This window comes from Symphalangus syndactylus, chromosome 17, assembly GCF_028878055.3.
Source record: "Symphalangus syndactylus isolate Jambi chromosome 17, NHGRI_mSymSyn1-v2.1_pri, whole genome shotgun sequence".
Lineage (NCBI taxonomy): Eukaryota > Metazoa > Chordata > Mammalia > Primates > Hylobatidae > Symphalangus > Symphalangus syndactylus.
In genome coordinates, this window is record NC_072439.2 from 98,652,307 (window position 1) to 98,673,139 (window position 20,833).

Sequence of the window (20,833 nt, forward strand, 5' to 3'; positions counted from 1 at the left end):
CCAAACTGAAGCTTCGCAAGGTGATTATTTTGAAATGATTCTCAGATACTTGATTTATAAATTTCTGATTCGTTTTTTTTTTTTTTTAATTTTTTTTAAGCCGGGCGTGATTGCTCGTGCCCGTAATCCCAGCACTTTGGGAGGCCGAGGCCGCCGGATCACAAGGTCGGGAGTTCAAGACCGTCCTGGCAAACATGGTGAAACCCCGTCTCTACTAAAAATACAAAATATTAGCCGGGCGTGGTGGCAGGTGCCTGTAATCCCAGCTACTCAGGAGGCTGAGGCAGGAGAATCGCCTGAACCCAGGAGGCAGAAGTTGCAGTGAGCCGAGATTATGCCACTGCACTTCAGCCTGGCGACAGAGCGAGGCAAGACTCCATCTGAGAAAAAAAAAACAAAGGGTATAGTTATTTCACCATGAAGTATATTTGTGTTAGGTTTTTTGTAAATAGCTTTTTATGAGTTAAGGACTTAATCTTAAGCTTCTAGTTTCCCGAGAGTTTTCTTTCATGATTGGGTGTTAAATTTTGTCAGATACCTTTTCTTCCTCTGTTTCGAGAGGATCATACAATTTTTATATTTTATTCTGTTAATATGATGAAGTACATTGATGTTTCCAATAGTGAACCTACTCCTTGGTCATGCGATACTATCTTCTTGAAACATATCTGGATCTGTTTTGCCAATAACTTGCTAAGTAGTTTTACTTGTATGTTCATGAAGGCTATTGGCCTGTGACTCTGTTGTGATGCCTTATTCTGGTTTCACTGTCAGGGCATTGTCGGCCTTATCAAATAGTTTGGGAAACATTTTCTTCTCTAGTTTCTGCTTGTGTAGCATTGGTATTATTTATTCCTTTAATGTTTAATAGAATTTAAAAATGAAGCTCTGTTTTTCGGCGTGTAGGCTACATTTAGGGTTGTTCTTGATGCTCTTGATAATTTCTTGATGAATTGGATGAATTGACCCTTTTTTCTTTGTGTAATGTCTTTATGACTGACAATATTCCTTGTCCTGAAGTCACCTTATTCTAATATTAATATAGCCATCCCATATTTATTATTAATATTTGCATATCTTTTTTGTCCTTTTACTTTTATCGCCTTTATCTTCAGTGTGTTTCCTGTAGATAGCATATACTTCAGGGTGGCCTTTTTTTTTTCTTTCCAAATCCCAAGAGCCTGTGAAAGGAGTCGCTGTTTTATCCATCTGTCAGTCTCTGCATTCTAATTGGAGTGATCAGACCGTTTATTTTTAATGTAAATATTAATATGGTTGGTTCGGTTTAAATCTGTCTAGCTACGTTTTTATCTATTTGTTTTTCTCTTTGTTGCATCTAGGCTTCTCCTTTTTCTCTTGCCTTATTTTGGGTAAATTGACTATTTATTAAGCATTCTATTTTATCTCAATTTTTGGATGATTAGCTATACCTCTCTCTGTTTTTAATTTGTTGCTTTAGGGTTTACAATGTGCAATCGTTACCTATCACAGTCTACCTTCAAATAATTTTGTTCCATGTCACAGATACTGCTTTATCAGGATAGCTTCATCTCCTTCTCTTTTCTATGCTGTTGTTATCACGTATTTTACTTTATTTTTTACTTGTGTTATGAACCCCACAATATATTGTTATTGGTTTTTCTTTAAGCAGTCACTTTTCACATTATTTATTTTAATTGTGATAAAATACCCATAACATAAAATTTACAATTTTAACTTTTTTTTTTTTTTTGATATGGAGTCTCGCTCTGTTGCCAGGCTGGAGTGCAGTGGTACGATCTTGGCTCACTGCAACTTCTGACTCCCTGGTTCAAGTGATTCTCCTGCCTCAGCCTCCCGATCACAGGTGCCCGCCACCACACCCAGCTAATTTTTGTATTTTTAATAGAGACGGGATTTCACCATGTTGGCCAGGCTGGTCTCTATCTCCTGACCTCATGATCCACCTGCCTCGGCCTCCCAAAGTGTTGGGATTACAGGTGTGAGCCACCACGCCCAGCCTAATTTTAACTATTTTTAAGCATACAATTCAGTGGCATCAAGTACATGCACATTACTGTGCTACCATCACCACCATTCATTTACAGAACTCTTCATTTTGTACAACTGAAACTCCTTGCCTACTGAGCAATAACTACCCATTCCTCCTTCTCTCTGCTCCTGGCAACCAGCATTCTTGTCTCTGTGAATTTGACTCCTCTGGGTACCTCATATAAGTGGAATCATGTAATGTTTGTGAAGCTTATTTCACGTAGCATGATGCTCCCACAGTTCCTTCATGTTTTAGGGTATGTCAGAATTTCCCTTCTTTTTAAAGCTGAGTAATATTCCATTGTATGTTTATACCACATTTTGTTTATTTGTTCATTGTTGATGGGCACTTTGGTTGCTCCCTTTTGGCTGTTGCAAATAATGCTGTTGTGAACAGGATTTACGGTTGTCTCTTAAATGCCTGCTTTTAATTCCAGAAGTGGAATTGCTGGATCATATGATAATTCCATTGTAATTTTTCGAAAAATGTCAGAGTTTTCCATAGTGGCCACATCATTTTACATTCCCACCAACAATGCTCAAGGGCTCCAATTTGTCTAGCAATCATATTTGAAAGCAATTAATACATGAGAAAAAAGTGTTTTATATTCCCCCACATACTTATCATTTCTGATCTTTCTTACAGATTTATGTTTCTATCTAGTATCATTTACTTTCTGTCATTTCTTGCAGTGACAAATTCTTAGTTTGTGTTTGTCTGAATCTTTATTTTGCCTTTATTTTTGAAGGATTTTCCTCCTGGATATAAAATTCTAGATTGAAAGCCTCTTTTCTTTTAGTACTTTAAATAAGTTGCTCCATTATCTTCTAGCTTATTCTTATCTTTGTTAATCTCTCCATAATTATTGATAGCTTTTAAGATTGTTTTCCATTGACTGGATAATAATGTGCCCTGATGTGATTTTCTTTGTATTTATCCTGCTGAGGGTTGCTTGGCTTCTTGGATTTGTATACTTATAATTTTTATGAAATTCAGAACGTGTTCAGCCATTATGTCTTCATTTTTTTTCTGTTACATTCTCTTCTCTTTTAGGAACTCCAGGTATATGTATACTAGACTGCTTGATATTGCTTAAAGGCCATGGAGGCTGTTCCTTTCTTCTCCCTGGTCTTTTTTCCTCTCTGTGCTTCAGTGTGGATGGTTTCTGTTGCTCTGTCTCCAAGGCACTGATCTTTTCTTCTTCAGCATCTAATGGCTTTTAATTACATCTGGGTAAGTTTTTATTTCAGAAATTATATTCTTCATCTCTTAAAGTTACATTTAGTTTTTTAAAAAATATCTTCTCTCTCTCTGTCTCTTTTTTTTTTTCTTGAGACAGGGTCTTGTCTCTGTCCCCCAAGCTGGAATATAGTGGTGCTCTCAGAGCTCACTGCAGCCTCGACCTCCTGGGCTCGAAAGATTCTCCTACCACACCCTCCCTTGTAGTTGGGACTATAGGCACACATCACCATGCCTGGCTAATTTTTTTACTTTCTTTAGAGACCGGGGTCTCTCCATATTGCTTAGGCTGGTCTCAAACTCCTGGCTTCAAACGATCCTCCTGCATCAGCCTCCCAAAGTGCCAGGATTACAAGCATGAGCCACCATCCCCGGCCTATTTTTTCTTTTCTCTTTTTTTTAGATGGAGATTTGCTCTGTCACCCAGGCTGGAGTACAGGGGCATGGTCTTGGTTCACTGCACCCTCCACCTCCCAGGCTCAAAAGATTCTCCTGCCTCAGCCTCCTGAGTAGCTAGAGCACAGGCATGTGCAACCATGCCCAGCTAAATTTTGTATTTTTGGTAGAAACTGGGTCTTGCCATGTCACCCAGGCTGGTCTCAAACTCCTGAGCTCAGGTAATCTACCTGCCTCAGCCTTCCAAAGTGCTAGGATTATAGGCACGAGCCACCATGCCTGCCCTCTGGCCTATTTTTTTCTGTGTAAATATCCAGTTGTTTCAGTGCCATTTGTTGAAAAGACTATCCTTTCCCCGTTAAATTACGTTGGTACCTTTATTGAAAATTGTGTGAATGTTATTGGATTCCATTCCTTTTCATTGAGCTTTGTCTATGTTTACAATAATGCTATAGTGGCTTAGGACATGAATTATGAAAGATCTAATGGATGATTCTGACATGTTATAAATATTTCATTTGACCTTATAATCTACTTTTGGAAAATGAATTTTGAAATATAGTGTTTTCACTAATAGGAATACAGTGTTATGTTATCTCATTTAACAGCTGAATGAAGAGATTTACTTTAAATGTACTTGTCTTACAGAGACCTTTTAATCAAAGTGAAGTTTGGAGAAAGCATTGAGGACTTACAGACATGCCGACTCTTAATTAAACAGGACATTCCTGCAGGACTTTATGTGGATCCATATGAGTTGGCCTCATTACGAGAGAGAAACATAACAGAGGTACAGTTATTAGGGGATTTTTTGGGAGAGAATTTAGCGGTGCTATAGTTTGGATTAAGGAAAAATAGGTTTTCTTTTCATTTTGTTAAAGTGTATAAAGTGACATTTTTAGAGATAGAATGGGCATAGTCTTTGACAAGTGAGTGACTCTTGTCAGGAATAAGCCAACTAAACTGAGCTAGTTAAATACTTTTTAAGGTGGTTCATAGTTCAGTGACTAAGAAAATTATCTGTGTGTATGTGTATGTCTTGAGAAAATTAATGATTAATAAATAGTGCCTCAACAGTAACTTTGTCAATGAGAATGACATATTCCCCAACATCTGGGTAAGTTTGATATGTGAGGAGAAGAAACTAATATTTAATAGATGTCTATATGCCAGATGTCTTCATTTTCTTTTAAAAAGAAAGATCGTGTCCCACACCCTTTACATAAATTAATCTTTATAGCCACCCTGGAGGTGGAATCTCCATTTTATATATAGGGAAACTGAGGGCTGGGCGCAGTGGCTCACGCCTGTAATCCCAGCACTTTGAGAGGCCAAGGCAGGCAGATTGCCTGAGCTTGGGAATTCGAAACCAGCCTGGGCAACATGGTGAAACCCCATTTCTACAAAAATACAAAAAATTAGCCAGGTGTCGTAGTGGGCACCTGTAATCCCAGCTACTTGGGAGGCTGAGGCAGGAGAATCACTTGAACCTGGGAGGTGGAGGTTGCAGTGAGCCGAGATCACATCATTGCACTCCAGCCTGGGTGACAGAATGAGACTTTGTCTCAAAAAAAAAAAAAAAAAAACTGAGGCACAAAGAGGCCAAGTAACTTATCCAAAATCATAGAGGTAAATGGAAGAGCCAATAAATGGATCCAAGATTGTCTAGTTGCAATGTTGTTGCCCTTGCTGGACCTGAATCTTACCCCGTAGTTAGAAAAGTTTCCCCAACTTTGATAAGAATTCCTTGGGGGCACTTTTGTACAGATTATTGCCTTCCCGGGAAATCCTGATTCAGTAGGTCTAGATTGGGCCCCAAAATCTGGTTTGAAGAACCCAAATTATTTCTTTTTTTTTTTTTTGTATTATTGTGGGTACGCAGTAGGTATATGTAACCCAGCTGATTTCTGTTAAGAAATTTTGGGAGAGACTGTCTTAGTTGATAAGATTGTAATTTACTTACAAATTTTTAAAACTGTAAAATAGATGCATCTATAGTTATTCATGATGGCAGTTTATTTCTAATCATGGTTTAGGCCAGTTTCTTTACCCATTTATTTTATTAATTTTTTTGAATAAGTAATTACATTCTCATGGATTCATTGACTAGATATAAAAAGGTATGCAGTGATAACATTCTGCCTATGTCAACCACCAATCAGCAAGTGTGTTCTCAGTTATTTGTGTATGTATGACAGTTTACATACACATACAATTATGGAAGGACCTCATTTTTTTTTTTTTTCATTTAATTTTTTTTTCATTTTTTTTTTTCATTTAATTTTTTTTTCATTTTTTTTTTTTTTTTTTTTTTTTTTGAGACAGAGTCTCTGTTGCCTAGGCTGGAGTGCGGTGGCATGATCTCAGCTCACTGCAACCTCTGCCTCCCAGGTTCAAGTGCTCCTGCCTCAGCCTCCCGAGTAGCTAGGATTACAGGTGCATGCCACCATGCCCGGCTAATTTTTGTATTTTTAGTAGAGGTGGGGTTTCACGATGTTGGCCTGGCTGATCTCGAACTCCCGACCTCAGGTTATCTGCCCACCTTGGCCTCCCAAAGTGCTGGGATTATAGGCGTGAGCCACCGGCTAGAAGGATCTCATTTATTTCTTTTCTTCAATGAATTATGAATTCTAACTGAGGCTTTTCAAATTTAAAATAATAGATTTCAAATTTCAACACAGTTTTTGGCTTGTAAGGATATGGGTTGGAATCATATTTAAATCTACTTAATAAAATCACTTACCATGTTCTAAGAAAATGGAAGGTTTTTGGATGGGGGTTACCCAAAAATTCATACCTTTGGATGGGGATGAGATTTGGATGTTTGAAGGTTGACTGTTAGAATAAAAGGGTACAGGTAGAGAGTGCCATTATAGATTGATTAATGAGTTTATTTTGATCTCGATTTTCTGCTTTCTAATCTTCTAATCCCTAATTATAAGCCTTGTATTTACTTCTTTATTTTGGAAACTTCTAGAAAAATAGATGTTACATTTGTGACATTTAAATATATGGAATTTGCCGGGTGCGGTGGCTCACGCCTGTAATCCCAGCACTTTGGGAGGCCGAGGCGGGCGGATCACAAGGTCAGGAGTTCGAGACCATGCTGGCTAACACGGTGAAACCCCGTCTCTACTAAAAATACAAAAAATTAGCCGGGCGAGGTGGCAGGCGCCTGTAGTCCCAGCTACGCGGGAGGCTGAGGCAGGAGAATGGCGTGAACCCCGGGGGGCGGAGCCTGCAGTGAGCCGAGATCGCGTCACTGCACTCCAGCCTGGGTGAAAGAGCGAGACTCCGTCTCAAAAAAAAAAAAAAAAAAAAAAAAAAAAAAAAAAAAATAAATATATGGAATTTGATGCCTGACATATTAGATGCTGTTTCCTTCTGCCTAGTTGAGATTGTGGCCCAATTCCTTGTACAGAGAAACTTTGTTATGCTAAGTGTTATATAATAAGTGTGACTGGGTAGAAGGAATTTATATGTAGGGACTGATTGATGCTTGTATACCTGGATTAATGATTTGACTCTGCTCCAGGAAATAAAATTTTTGACTGCAGCAAATGGAACTGTGGGCCCAAATTAAATGAGTGATGTGCCAGCAAAATGCTTCGTAAGGAGTTTGTGATGGTTTGTGAATAATTTGAAAATAAATGCAAGCCTTAAGTAGGTTCACCAAGGATAAGGCAGATCAAATAAACCTCATTTCACTTTTTTAGGTAGGATTATTAAACATATTTTTTCATCAAAAGTCTCTTACCCCTTCCTTCCTTCCTTCCTTCCTTCCCTTCCTTCCTTCCTTCCTTCCTTTCCTCCTTTCCTCCTTTCTTTTCTTTTCTTCTTTTCTTTTCTTTTCTTTTCTTTTCTTTTCTTTTCTTTTCTTTTCTTTTCTTTTCTTTTCTTTTCTTTTCTTTTCTTTTCTTTTCTTTTCCTTTCTTCTTTCTTTTCTTTTCTTTTCTTTCCCTCCCTCTCGGGCCCACGCTGCAATCTACTCGGCTCGCTGCTGCCCGCGCCGCGGACTGCCTGCGACTGCCGGCGCGCTCCTTTCGCTGCAGGCACGCATTCGCCATGTTGGCCACCCTCCTCGCCAGCTCCTAACGCCGAGTACTCTGCCCGCCTCCGCCTCCCGAGGTGCTGGGACTGCAGACGGAGTCTCGCTCACCCGGTGCTCGGTGTTGCCCGGGCTGGAGTGCGGTGGCGTGGTCTGGCCTCGCGGCAGCCTCCGCCTCCCAGCCGCCTGCCTTGGCCTACCAGGGTGCTGGGATTGCAGCCCCTGCCCGGCCGCCGCCCGGTCTGGGAAGTGGGGAGCGCCTCTGCCCGGCCACCCATTGTCTGCGAAGTGAGGAGCGTCTCTGCCCAGCCACCCATCGTCTGGGAAGTGAGGAGCGCCTCTGCCCGGCCACCTATCGTCTGGGAAGTGAGGAGCGCCTCTGCCCGGCCACCTATCGTCTGGGAAGTGAGGAGCGCCTCTGCCCGACCACCCATCGTCTGGGAAGTGAGCAGCGCCTCTTCCCGGCCGCCCCGTCCGGGAAGAAGTGAGGAGCGCCTCTGCCCGACCACCCATCGTCTGGGAAGTGAGGAGCGCCTCTGCCCGGCCGCCCTGTCTGGGAAGTGAGGAGCGCCTCTGCCCAGCCACCCATCGTCTGGGAAGTGAGGAGCGCCTCTGCCCGGCCACCTATCGTCTGGGAAGTGAGGAGCGCCTCTGCCCGGCCACCTATCGTCTGGGAGGTGAGGAGTGCCTCTGCCCGGCCACCCATCGTCTGGGAAGTGAGGAGCGCCTCTGCCCGGCCACCTATCGTCTGGGAGGTGAGGAGCGCCTCTGCCCAGCCACCCCATCCGGGAAGAAGTGAGGAGCGCCTCTGCCCGGCCGCCCCGTCCGGGAAGAAGTGAGGAGCGCCTCTGCCCGGCCGCCCCGTCCGGGAAGAAGTGAGGAGCGCCTCTGCCCGGCCGCCCCGTCCGGGAAGAAGTGAGGAGCGCCTCTGCCCGGCCGCCCCGTCCGGGAAGAAGTGAGGAGCGCCTCTGCCCGGCCACCTATCGTCTGGGAGGTGAGGAGCACCTCTGCCCGGCCGCCCCATCTGGGAGGAAGTGAGGAGCGCCTCTGCCCGGCCGCCTCGCCTGGGAAGAAGTGAGGAGCGCCTCTGCCCGGCCGCCCCGTCTGGGAAGAAGTGAGGAGCGCCTCTGCCCGGCCGCCTCGTCTGGGAAGTGAGGAGCGCCTCTGCCCGGCCACCTATCGTCTGGGAAGAAGTGAGGAGCGTCTCTGCCTGGCCGCCCCGTCTGGGAAGTGAGGAGCGCCTCTGCCCGGCCGCCCCGTGTCTGGGAAGAAGTGAGGAGCGCCTCTGCCCGGCCGCTCCGTCTGGGAGGTCTACCACGGAGGCCAGAAGCAATGTGGGGGCTGGACGTGGTGGCTCACGCCTGTGGTCCCGGCACTCTGGGGGGCGAGGCGGGTTGATCACTTCAGGCTAGGAGTTCGAGACCAGTCTGGCCAACTTGGCGAAACATGAAAAATACAACAGACAAACCAACCAACCAACTCAGTGACAACAAAACAGGTCTACCCTGGAGTCATACTCTAATTTTTTCTATTTTCCTCCCTTTCTGATCCTTTATCCCACTTTCTTTTTCTTCCTCTTCCTTCTCCCTCTTCTTTGTCAAATAGAGGATTGAGTTATTATCACTGATCCATATAAAGTCCCTCTCTCATTTATTTTAACTCCCACCCCCCATTTCTATTCCCCGACTTCCCATGTGCAACCTTCCTAATATGTTTGATACGCATCTTTTTGTTTGTATGTATTTTTTAGAAAATGTTTATTGTTTTTGTGTGCAAAAAAAAATTAATAAAAAAAAAAGAAAAAAAAAGTCTCTTAGATTCTTTGAAAGCAGTATAATATTAGATTGAAACATATAAAATTGCTGTTTTGTGGGTCAAAATGGAAACACTTTTTGAAACTGTAAGTTTTACTCAAAGTATGTAGTTTTTTTTTTTTTTTTTTTTGAGACAGAGTCTCGCTCTGTCGCCCAGGCTGGAGTGCAGTGGCGTGATTTCGGCTCACTGCAAGCTCCGCCTTCCGGGTTCACGCCATTCTCCTGCCTCAGCCCCACTAGTAGCTGGGACTACAGGCGCCTGCCACCGTGCCCAGCTAATTTTTTGTATTTTTAGTAGAGACGGGGTTTCACCGTGTTAGCCAGGATGGTCTCGATCCCCTGACCTTGTGATCCGCCCGCCTCGGCCTCCCAAAGTGCTGGGATTACAGGCGTGAGCCACCGTGCCTGACCAGCATTGAACTTCTAAAGATTAAGACTACAGTGTGTGAAATGAAAAATACACTGGATGAGTTAGTGGCAGATCAAATATTGCGAAGAAAAGATGAATGAACTTGAAGATACTGCAATAGAAACTACCAAAAATGTGAAACAGATAAGAAACAGATTTACAAGGTGAACAGAGCATTAATGAACTGTGTAACAACTGAGTGGCTTGCGCTACATGTAACTGGAGTCCCCAAAGAGTAGAGTGAGAGGCAGGGATGGAAAAAATATTTGAAGAAAAATTGGCTGAAAACTTTCTGAATTTAATGAAAACTGTAAACTCAAATATGTAAGATGCTAAAGTACAAGGAACATGAAGAAAACTATATCAAGGCACATGATAATCAAACAGCTTAAAACAATGATAAAGAAAATGTTTAAAGTAGTAAGAGGAAAAAAGATGTTACATCCAGAGGAGCAAAGTTAATGATGACAGGTGGTAACTACATGGGTAAATATGTAAGACTTCCTTCCTTTTTTTTTTTTTTACTATTTCAATCTCTTTACAAGATAATTGACAAAAATAATAACAATGTAGCATAGCATTGATACCATGTGTACAAGTAAGATGTGTGACAGAAATATCACAAACAGCTGGGCTCAGTGACTCATACCTGTAATCCAAGCACTTTGGGAGGCGGAGGTGGGAAGACTGCTTGAGGCCAGGAGTTTGAACTAGCCCAGGCAACACAGTGAGACCCCATCTCTACCAAAAAGTTTAAAAATTAATTAACTGCTGGGCGTGGTGGCTCACGCCTGTAATCCCACTTTGGGAGGCCGAGGCGGGAGGATCATGAGGTCAGGAGTTCGAGACCAGCCTGGCCAACATGGTGAAACCTAATCTCTACTAAAAATACAAAAACTTAGCCGGGCGTGGTGGCGTGTGTCTATAGTCTCAGCTACTTGGGAGGCTGAGGTGGAAGGATTGCTTGAGCCTGGATGGTTGAGACTTCAGTGAGCCGTGATCACGCCACTGCACTCCAGCCAGGGTGACAGAGTGAGACCTTGTCTTAAAAAGAAAAAAGAAGAGGCTAGGTAAAAAAAAAGAATAGGCAGCTCATGCCTATTATCCCAGCTCTTTGGGAGGATAAGGCAGGAGAATCGCTTGAGCCCAGGAGGTCAAGGCTGCAGTGCACCATGATTGTGCCACTGCACTCCAGCCTGGGTGACAGAGTGAGACTCTGTCTCAAAAAATAAAATAAAATAGTGGTACATATAAAGCATAGTGAGATAAGGCTGCCAAAAAGCTAATGCAAGTTTTGCCTACAGAAGATAATATTGCTACTATACTCTGTGAGTATTTCAAAGGCAGCTAATGTGATGAATGATTTGGAAACCGTGTCATGAGAACCCAGGAGAACTGTGAACGTTTCCCTTGTCAGGAGAAGACTTCGTGGCGGCGGCTATGGTTGCCTTCTGATAATTGAAGGATCCCTAGTGGAATAAGGAACGAATTTATTGCAGACATTGTAAGCAAGAACAACTGGTAAATGTTATAGGCTAGTACATAAAGTTTCTACTCATGAAAAAGAAATAACCTTATAACAGTAGATAGATCGAAATGACTCATAGTAATGAGCTTCCTTCCAGTCACGGAAAGTATTCAAGCAGTCGCTGTATACCTGAAAAATACCTTTGCTGGGACAGTGGTTTAATTTTATTACTTCCAAAGTCCCTTATGACTCATGAGATGATATAATTCCTTGACTTTTGCCAATGAGTTCTGTTCCTGCTATGACTAACTGAAAAGGAACAACATATAAAGAAAACATAGCACTTGGTGTCACTGTCAGAGGAGAGTTAGGATGCTTGATGTGATGGGAAGGAGTTAATGCTGTTTGTTTCTCTGAGTTATAGCAGGGTTTTGCATGGACAATCTAAAGAGAAGTTGTGTGTATGTGTGTGTGTACATCCATACATATATACATAGGTCACGTATATAATGCCTATGTATGTGGATATATGTGAGTGTGTGTACATAAATATGTATGTATATGTGGATATATATGTAATAAATAAACATACATGTTATAACTTAGGTCTAATTGCTGCCACATGTACATTTTCACTTTTGGTGTAGAATACTATACTTTTCTATAAAATAGCTTTTACCATATTATTTTAAGAAATCAGTTACTATTTTTTCCATTAACTTTTTATACCCTCTCTAGAAAGAGTGCCAACCTTTGCTTTGACTTCCTGACCGCAGTGCTCTTACTCACTGCCGTCTCACTTGCTTCTCTGAAGAACAGGAAATTGTCAGAATGATACCAATCATTTTAACTCAATACAGGTTTAACCTTTTGTCATAGTTTTTGTACTTATTGAATAATGCTATATTCACGAAATTTCTCCGTTCCTAGGTACCTGTTTTGTCACCTAAACAAAGACTAATAAGAAAGTATTACAGGAATGATTTTTATTATGGGGAAATTTGGTACCCTAGAATATAATTTCCCCAGTTTATTTTTAGTAAGCAGACTTTTATTAAGCATAAATTGGTCTTGCGTTTTTCTCCTTAAAATTGAGGATGGAAGGGGAATGGAGATTGTTTATAAAGGGGGCAAATTTGACACTGCTGTGTATCTGTATATAGTCTTCTGGTTTTAACTTTTTAAAAATCTTCCTCATTCATTTCTTCTGATTAATATTTATTTTCTTTTTGAACAGGCAGTGATGGTTTCAGAAAATGTTGATATAGAGGCCCCTAACTATTTGTCCAAGGAGTCTGAAGTTCTCGTTTATGCCAGACGAGATTCACAGTGCATTGACTGCTTTCAAGCCTTTTTGCCTGTGCACTACCGTTATCATCGGCCGCACAGTCAAGATGGAGAAGCCTCGATTGTGGTCAATCAACCAGATTTGTTGATGTTTTGTGACCAAGGTGAGGGCTCCAAGTGTTTTCTAAGGGTTGAAACATCAGAATAAAGGTATGGTGGCAAGTTCTCCTTCTGCTAGGGTGGCTGGCAGAGCTCTATTTCTTGACCTAGGTGGTAGTTACAAGGGTATTTGCCTTATAATAATTTACTAAACTATGTATTTGAGTAGATTTTTTTTTAATTTTTATTTTTATTATTATACTTTAGGTTTTAGGGTACATGTGCACAATGTGCAGGTTTGTTACATATGTATCCATGTGCCATGTTGATTTCCTGCACCCATTAACTTGTCATTTAGCATTAGGTATATCTCCTAATGCTGTCCCTCCCCCCTCCCCCAACCCCACAACAGTCCCCGGAGTGTGATGTTCCCCTTCCTGTGTCCATGAGTTCTCATTGTTCAATTCCCACCTATGAGTGAGAACATGCGGTGTTTGGTTTTTTTGTCCTTGCGATAGTTTACTGAGAATGATGTTTTCCAGTTTCATCCATGTCCCTACAAAGGACATGAGTATTTGAGTAGATTTTTATGTGTGTGCTTTAATTTACAATCAAAAAGTTAAAAGAAAAAGAAACATGCATTTGCCATCCCTGTCCTTTACTCCGCTGCCCCAACTGTCATCTCCTTCCCTCTAAGACTAACCCACCATCCTGACTTTTAAATACTTCCTTATGGTTCTTTATATGTTTATCATCCAGATGGGCATTCCAAGACACTATACCAAGACTAAGGTCTTGTCCATTTATAAAAATCTATTATTTCCATTAAGTCTCTTAGTGTACAGGTTTCTCGCTATCCCTTTCCTTTCTTCCACACCGATCTGTTGAAAGAACCTGGGCCATTTGACCTGTAGAGTTGGTCATCGCTGGGGTTTTGCTAATTGGACTCATGTTCCTCATACTTCTTTATTTACTGGAAATTGGCAGCTGCCTCCAGAAGTATGATCAGATTCAGGTTTGATTCCTTTGACAGAACTATAGGTAGTGCTGTGTTCTCTTCTCAGTAGCCATTTAATATTAGTAGGCATGTACTATGTGTTTCTTTTTGCAGCCATTGGTCCACATTGCCCTCTGTTGCTTTTTGTTTCTTCTTATCAGTATTGCAGGACTCTGTGGCTTTTGATGTTTTGTTTCCACTTGCATGTATTTTGATGTTTGGGAAGATATTTTATCACCTAGTTTTGTTGTAAATTTTGTCTGTGAGTTTTTTATTTTGCTGCGTAATTGTCGTTTCTGTTTTTATGTGGGAATTTGGGTAAACTGAAAAATTAGCTTTTGCTGCCGGGCATGGTGGCTCACGCCTGTAATCCCAGCACTTTGGGAGGCTGAGGTGGGTGGATCATGAGGTCAGGAGTTCAAGACCAGCCTGACCAACATGGTGAAACCCTGTCTCTACTAAAAATACAAAAAATTAGCTGGGCGAGGTGGCGGGCGTCTGTAATCCCAGCTACTGGGGAGGCGGAGGCAGGAGAATCACTTGAACCCAGGTGGCGGAGGTTGCAGTGAGCCGAGATCGCACCACTGCACTTTATCCTGGGTGACAGAGCGAGACTGCATCTCAAAAATAAAATAAAATAAAAACCTTTTGCAGTTTGCAGTCTTCTCAAGATGTTTTCTTTCTTTCTTCTTTTTTTTTTTTTTTTGAGGCAGAGTCTCGCTCTGTTGCCCAGGCTGGAGTGCAGTGGTGCGATCTCGGCTCACCACAATCTCCGCCTCTCCTGCCTCAGCCTCCTGAGTAGCTGGGACTACAGGCATGCGCCACCATGCCTGGCTAATTTTTGTATTTTTAGTACAGACAGAGTTTCACTATGTTGGCCAGGCTAGTCTCGAACTCCTGACCTCGTGATCCGCCCGCCTTAGCCTCCCAAAGTGCTGGGATTACAGGCATGAGCACAGCACCTGGCCAAGACATTTTCTTTAGTTTACGAAGCCCCTTTCAGTTTTTGGTTCTTTGTGTCTTCAAATTTGGGTTGATTTAGAATGTTTATAAAAGTTAGTAGCACTGGGGCCAGGTGCCGTGTATCACACCTGTAATCCCAGCACTTTGGGAGACCGAGGCAGGCAGATCAGTTGAGGTCAGGAGTTTGAAACCAGCCTAGACAACATGGTGAAACCCCCGTCTCTACTAAAAATATAAAAATTAGCCAGGTGTGGTGGTATGTGCCTGTAATCCCAGCTACTCGGGAGGCTGAGGCACGAGAATCGCGTGAACCTGGGAGGCGGAGGTTTCAGTGAGCTGAGATCGCACCACTACAGTCCAGCCTGGGAGACAGAGCGAGACTGTCTCAAAAAAAAAAAAAAGTTAGCAGTGCTGTTACTAAAAACCGACAGATGGGAAGTTTTCAATACTACATTTGTTACCATCATACCTTTCATGATGAGAAAATTAAAAATGTTCAATTATATTAGCTTTGTTCATCCAACCTTGTTTTCTGTTTCTATTAAAGGTACCTCTTACATTAAATTTTTAAGAGCAGCCCCAAATTTGAGTACAATGAGATTCATTAAGGGTCATGTTTGGCCAGGCGTAGTGGCTCACGCCTGTAATCCCAGCACTTTGGGAAGCTGAGGCGGGTGGATCACGAGGTCAGGAGTTCAAGACCATCCTGGCCAAGATGGTGAAACCCGATCTCTACTAAAAATACAAAATTTAGCTGGGCGCAATGGCAGGCACCTGTAATCCCAGCTACTCTGGAGGCTGAGGCAGGAGAATCGCTTGAACCCAGGAGGTGGAGGTTGCAGTGAGCCGAGATTGCACCACAGCATTCCAGCCTGGGTGACAGAGTGAGACTCCATCTCAAAAAAAAAAAAAAAAAGAAGTCATGTTCAACTTTTGCAATACTTTTGTAATTTTCTAATTTCTTAGGCATTCACATAAAAAATATGCTAAAATAACAGAATGTGATAGATGGGTCCAGATCATATACATAATGTATTAAAATGTTTGACAACTTCTATCTGTTGAGGTTTAATACAAGCCTAGCTTTGAGTCCAAATACAGGTTTTCTGACATCATTTTCTACCACTTTTCTCAGAGTTCCCGATTTTGAAATGCTGGGCTCACTCAGAAGTCGTAGCCCCTTGTGCTTTGGAGAATGAGGATATCTGCCAGTGGAACAAGATGAAGTATAAATCAGTAAGCTAATATTTTATGTTGTTTTTTAGATCACGTGCCTCATTTAAAGCTCTTTCTGTAATGTTTCTGCCACATTTAAGAGATTAGCATTTTTTTTTTTTTTTTTTAGGCGGAGTCTCGCTCTGTCACCCAGGCTGGAGTGCGATGGCACAATCTCAGCTCACTGCAACCTCCGCCTACCAGGTTCAAGTGATTCTCCTGCCTCAGCCTCCCAAGTAGCTGGGATTCCAGGTGCCCGCCTCCACACCCAGCTAATTTTTGTATTTTTGGTAGAGGCAGCGTTTCACCCTGTTAGCCAGGCTGGTCTCAAACTCCTGACTTTAGGTGATCCGCCTATCTTGGCCTCCCAGAGTGCTGGGATTACAGGTGTGAGCCAGCGTGCCCAGTTGGGATTAGCATTTTCTAATATAGAAAGCTGTTTTTTCTTATGGCAAAGGGTTACTACAAAGCACTGCTGTTTTTTGTTGGGGAACTTTCATTGAACATACAGTTGGGAAGATGGATGACTCTGCAATCTTACGCAGTGTAGAATTGTTTTTGAGTAGATTGCCATTGCCATATGGTACCTGAAAATTTTTCTCAAACTCTAAAATACATCTGGAGATCTGCATTTGATTGATTATGTCAATGAAGAGTATGCTTATGTTTATGATTTATTGATTTAGCAAATTAGTGTGCATTGCTACAAGATAAGTAGTGACCCTTTTAAAACATTTTGAATTCAGTTGTCTTTATTTATTTATTTTTGAGACAGAGTCTTGCTCTGTCGCCCAGGCTGGAGTGCAGTGGTGCAATCTTGGCTCACTACAACCTCCACCTCCCTGGTTCAATCAGTTCTCCTGTCTCAGCCTCCTGAGTAGCTGGGACTACAGGCACCTGCCACCATGCCTGGCTAATTTTTGTATTTTTAGTAGAGACGGGTTTTCACCTTGTTGGTCAGGCTGGTCTCAAACTCCTGACCTAAGGTGATCCACCCCCCTCAGCCTCCCAAAGTGCTGGGATTACAGGCGTGAGCCACCACACCTGACCTCAGTTGTCTTTAAAATTCTGTAACTTGCCATAAGAGCTCATAATTTAACACTTTAAATATAGCTTTTAACTATATATATATATATTTGTTTGTTTGTTTTGAGACGGAATCTCGATCTGTTGCCCAGGCTGGAGTGCAGTGGCACGATCTCGGCTCACCACAACCTCCGCCTCCCGGTTCAAGTCATTCTCCTGCCTCAGCCTCCTGAGTAACTGGGACTATAGGCACACACTACCATGCCCGGCTAATTTTTGTATTTTTAGTAGAGACAGGGTTTCACTATGTTGGCCAGGCTGGTCTCAAACTCCTTACCTTGTGATCTGCCTGCCTCAGCCTCCCAAAGTGCTGGGATTACAGGCATGAGACACCACACCCGGCCAACTTTATATCTATTTCATCTTTATATATACCAGAAAAATAGGTGGCCATTACTAAGGTGGTATTCCATCCCAAGAATTGTTGAAAATGTCATTTTTTGAATGACGGTTTTCAGATAGCACTTTGTTGCAGATTGGGTTGGTTACTTGTATTTTTTGGGGTATGAAATCATAATTCAGGTATTTACAAAAAGAAAACAAAAAGTATTCCCAAGTTACCTACATGTTAAAGTTTTTTAAAACTTATTTTTAAAGTATAAACTTTCCCAATGTTTTTCATTGAACTCCTTTATCTTCAAAACCAAATAGAAAATAGAAACTGAGTTGAATGCAGGAGCTTTTGCATTGCTAGTCATAGTAAAGGTCACATTCAGTTGTACAATATGTGAATAACAAGGCTTTAAAAGCTATCTGGGGAGAGAAGGGCAAATGGGAATGAAAGAATAATTTAGTTTTTTGTTGTTTTAATGTTTTTCCTCTAAGTCTTCAATTTAGAGAGAATTCTGTATTCTAATTTGAAACATGGTAAGAGGAAGTAAATGTTTACATTGATTACAGAGGTGACACTGGGATATAGCTTTTCTTAAAATAATATACTTTATGTAAAAAGCAGAAAAATCAGAACTAATGAGATTTAACAAATTATTGTGGGAATTGAGTCTGATTCTGTAACATTAAATGAAATGTTAGATTCAAAAGTCATTCAAACCAATAATATTACATGTAGTGTAGCACTGGCTGAAATATATTTAAAAGAAAAAGGAAAGAAAAATATCCAATTAAAAATCAAAGAAATAGTGGTCTCACCTTATGACATGCATTTTATTTTACTATTTTTATTTATTTATTTATTTAATTTATTTGAGATGGAGTCTTCCTCTGTCTCCCACACTGGAGTACAGTGGCGCGATCTCAGCTCACTGCAAACCTCTGCCTCCCGGGTTCAAGTGATTATTCTGCCTTAGCCTCCCTACAGGCCTGGGACTACAGGCACCTGCCACCACACCTGGCTAATTTTTGTATTTTTAGTAGAGACGGTTTAGTAGAGATGTTGGCCAGGCTGGTTTCGAACTCCTGACCTCAAGCGATCTGCCCGCCTTGGCCTCCCGAAGTGCTGGGATTACAGGCATGAGCCACCACACCGGGCCCATGACATGCATTTTCAATGTCTGACTTCTCTCTCTCTCTCTCCATAGGTATATAAGAATGTGATTCTACAGGTTCCAGTGGGACTGACTGTCCATACCTCTTTAGTATGTTCTGTGACTCTGCTCATTACAATCCTGTGCTCTACATTGATCCTTGTAGCAGTTTTCAAATATGGCCATTTTTCCCTATAAGTTTTATGTAGTTAAATGCTTCCTAGAAACCTAAATAAGATCTATTAATTTCTGATGAGAGGTGTTCTTCTAGAATTAATTACTTTTATCTTTTGTCTTCATTTGTGGCCAAAATTATGTTTACTAGAGGAAATTTGGGATCATTCTCAGCTAATTCCAAAATTTAGTGCTCTATTGCATGGATCCTTGGTAATCCTCAAGCATCAAATGCCATAGGAGGAAACTTAATTCTGCTAAATTAATGTTTATTTTGTGAGAAGTGACTTTATCTTCATTTGGGATAGAAAAATTATTTCTTTATGTAGTAGAGTCAAATTATTCTCATTTTTGTGAATACTTTCAATTTAAGCTACAAATTGAGAAAACCGTTATAAATAAGAATAAAATAGGCCAGGCGCAGTGGCTCACACCTGTAATCCTAGCACTTTGGGAGGCCGAGGTGGGCGGATCACCAGAGGTCAAGAGTTTGAGACCAGCTTGGTGAAACCCTGTCTCTACTAAAAATACAAAAATTAGCTGGGGGTGGTGGTGGGCATCTGTAGTCCCAGCTAATTGGAAGGGTGAGGCGGGAGGATTGCTTGAACCTGGGAGGCGGAGGTTCCAGAGAGCCAAGATCGCACCACTGCACTCCAGCCTGGGTGACAGAATGAGACCCTGTCTCCAAAGGAAAAAAAAAGAAGAATAATAAAATAATTTGGATGAAAATCATGTTTATTTAAATAGTAATGTCATGAGACTATTAAAGATGTGCCAGAGTTTCAATGAAAATCATTAAAGTAGGACAGCTAAGAAATTAATATTAATATCAAAATTATTGATAATCTTAAATTATTGATTATTCCTTAACGCACTCCATTCTCCTTTTACATTTTATCATGTTTCTTTTGAATATATGAATTGGCAAAGGACTTGATGAAACTGAGTACTAAGATTTGGTACAGAGTATGTCAGGAAGACAACTCAGATTGCCATTTTAAATAAAGTTGTACATGAACAATAATTGGAATCATCAGGTAATTTTTTTAAACAAAGGTTCTTCATTCACTGTTATGATTGGAAAAAAATTAGAAAATAAAGTAAGTGCCATAGGCTAATTAAAAAATAAAACCTTGGCCGGGCGTGGTGGCTCACGCTGGTAATCCCAGCACTTTGGGAGGCCAAGGCGGGCAGATCACGAGGTCAGGAGATTGAGACCATCCTGGCTAACACGGTGAAACCCCATCTCTACTAAAAATACAAAAAAATTAGCCGGGCGTGGTGGTGGGCGCCTGTAGTCCCAGCTACTTGGGAGGCTGAGGCAGGAGAATGGCGTGAACCCAGAAGCTGGAGCTTGCAGTGAGCCGAGATTGCGCCACTGCAATCCAGCCTGGGCGACAGAGTGAGACTCTGTCTCAAAAAAATAAAAAATAAAAATAAGTAAATAAAACCTTAGGGCAAGCGTGTTCCAAAACAGAAGCCATCAAATGAGGGTGTGTTGGCATTATTTTATGTAGAGTATCGAGATGTGATAAACCTTTGTATATGCCATCACTGCTCCATTTCCTAAAGTATTTTGGTGTTTTCCTGGGACTGCATCTTGTATAATTTGACATGTATGACTTGACTAGTCATAACAGTTCTTTTTAAATGTGTATTTGAGACTTAAATATTGGAAAAGGCAACCCAGTGCCATAAAGCAGAAACAGTGACCTTTAAAATGACTAAAATTTCAACCCTATAAGTATAGTTTCATACCTATTTCATGCTTTCTTGTAAGAAAGAATTTCATGTTTTAGAAACATTTCTTTCACTATGGGATTAATAATGTGACACTGAAATGGAATTATATGTCAGCTACAATTCAGTCACATTGACAGGCAACGTTTTGGAATATGGTTAGACAGGGAGGGAACACGGTACTGTTTCACATCTTAAGAGTATGTGGGGGTATGTGTATACAGAATGTTTTTGTTTTTGCTCATCACAACCAGGTTTCATCAGTATTTAAAATATTTAAGATTGTGGCTTGGAATGTGGTTCAGCCGTTTACTCGCTTATACAAATATTCAGAAGTGTAATAAAAATGTGAATGAAGAAAACTTTGATATAACTCTTCTTG

General features: G+C 41.4%; 2 protein-coding genes across 3 annotated transcripts in view; both read left to right on the top strand.

Annotated features, from left to right (window-relative positions):
* The window catches only part of PIGX (phosphatidylinositol glycan anchor biosynthesis class X), a gene marked incomplete at its 5' end in the record, with an annotated part of 26,559 nt that extends 5,746 nt beyond the window's left edge, over positions 1-20,813 (top strand). The window contains 5 exons of the mRNA XM_063619978.1: positions 4,316-4,457; positions 12,644-12,857; positions 13,780-13,833; positions 15,888-15,988; positions 18,592-20,813. Of these exons, the coding sequence (XP_063476048.1) occupies positions 4,316-4,457; positions 12,644-12,857; positions 13,780-13,833; positions 15,888-15,988; positions 18,592-18,735 (655 nt within the window). The remainder of the gene's footprint in view (positions 1-4,315; positions 4,458-12,643; positions 12,858-13,779; positions 13,834-15,887; positions 15,989-18,591) is intronic.
* PAK2 (p21 (RAC1) activated kinase 2) overlaps positions 15,896-20,833 on the top strand; it is a 99,803-nt gene continuing 94,865 nt past the window's right edge. Inside the window, exon 1 of one of the 2 annotated variants that reach the window (XM_063622208.1) lies at positions 15,896-15,988. The gene's annotated coding sequence lies outside the window, so the exon portion shown is untranslated. The remainder of the gene's footprint in view (positions 15,989-20,833) is intronic. The other variant, XM_063622207.1, reaches the window with a different exon arrangement.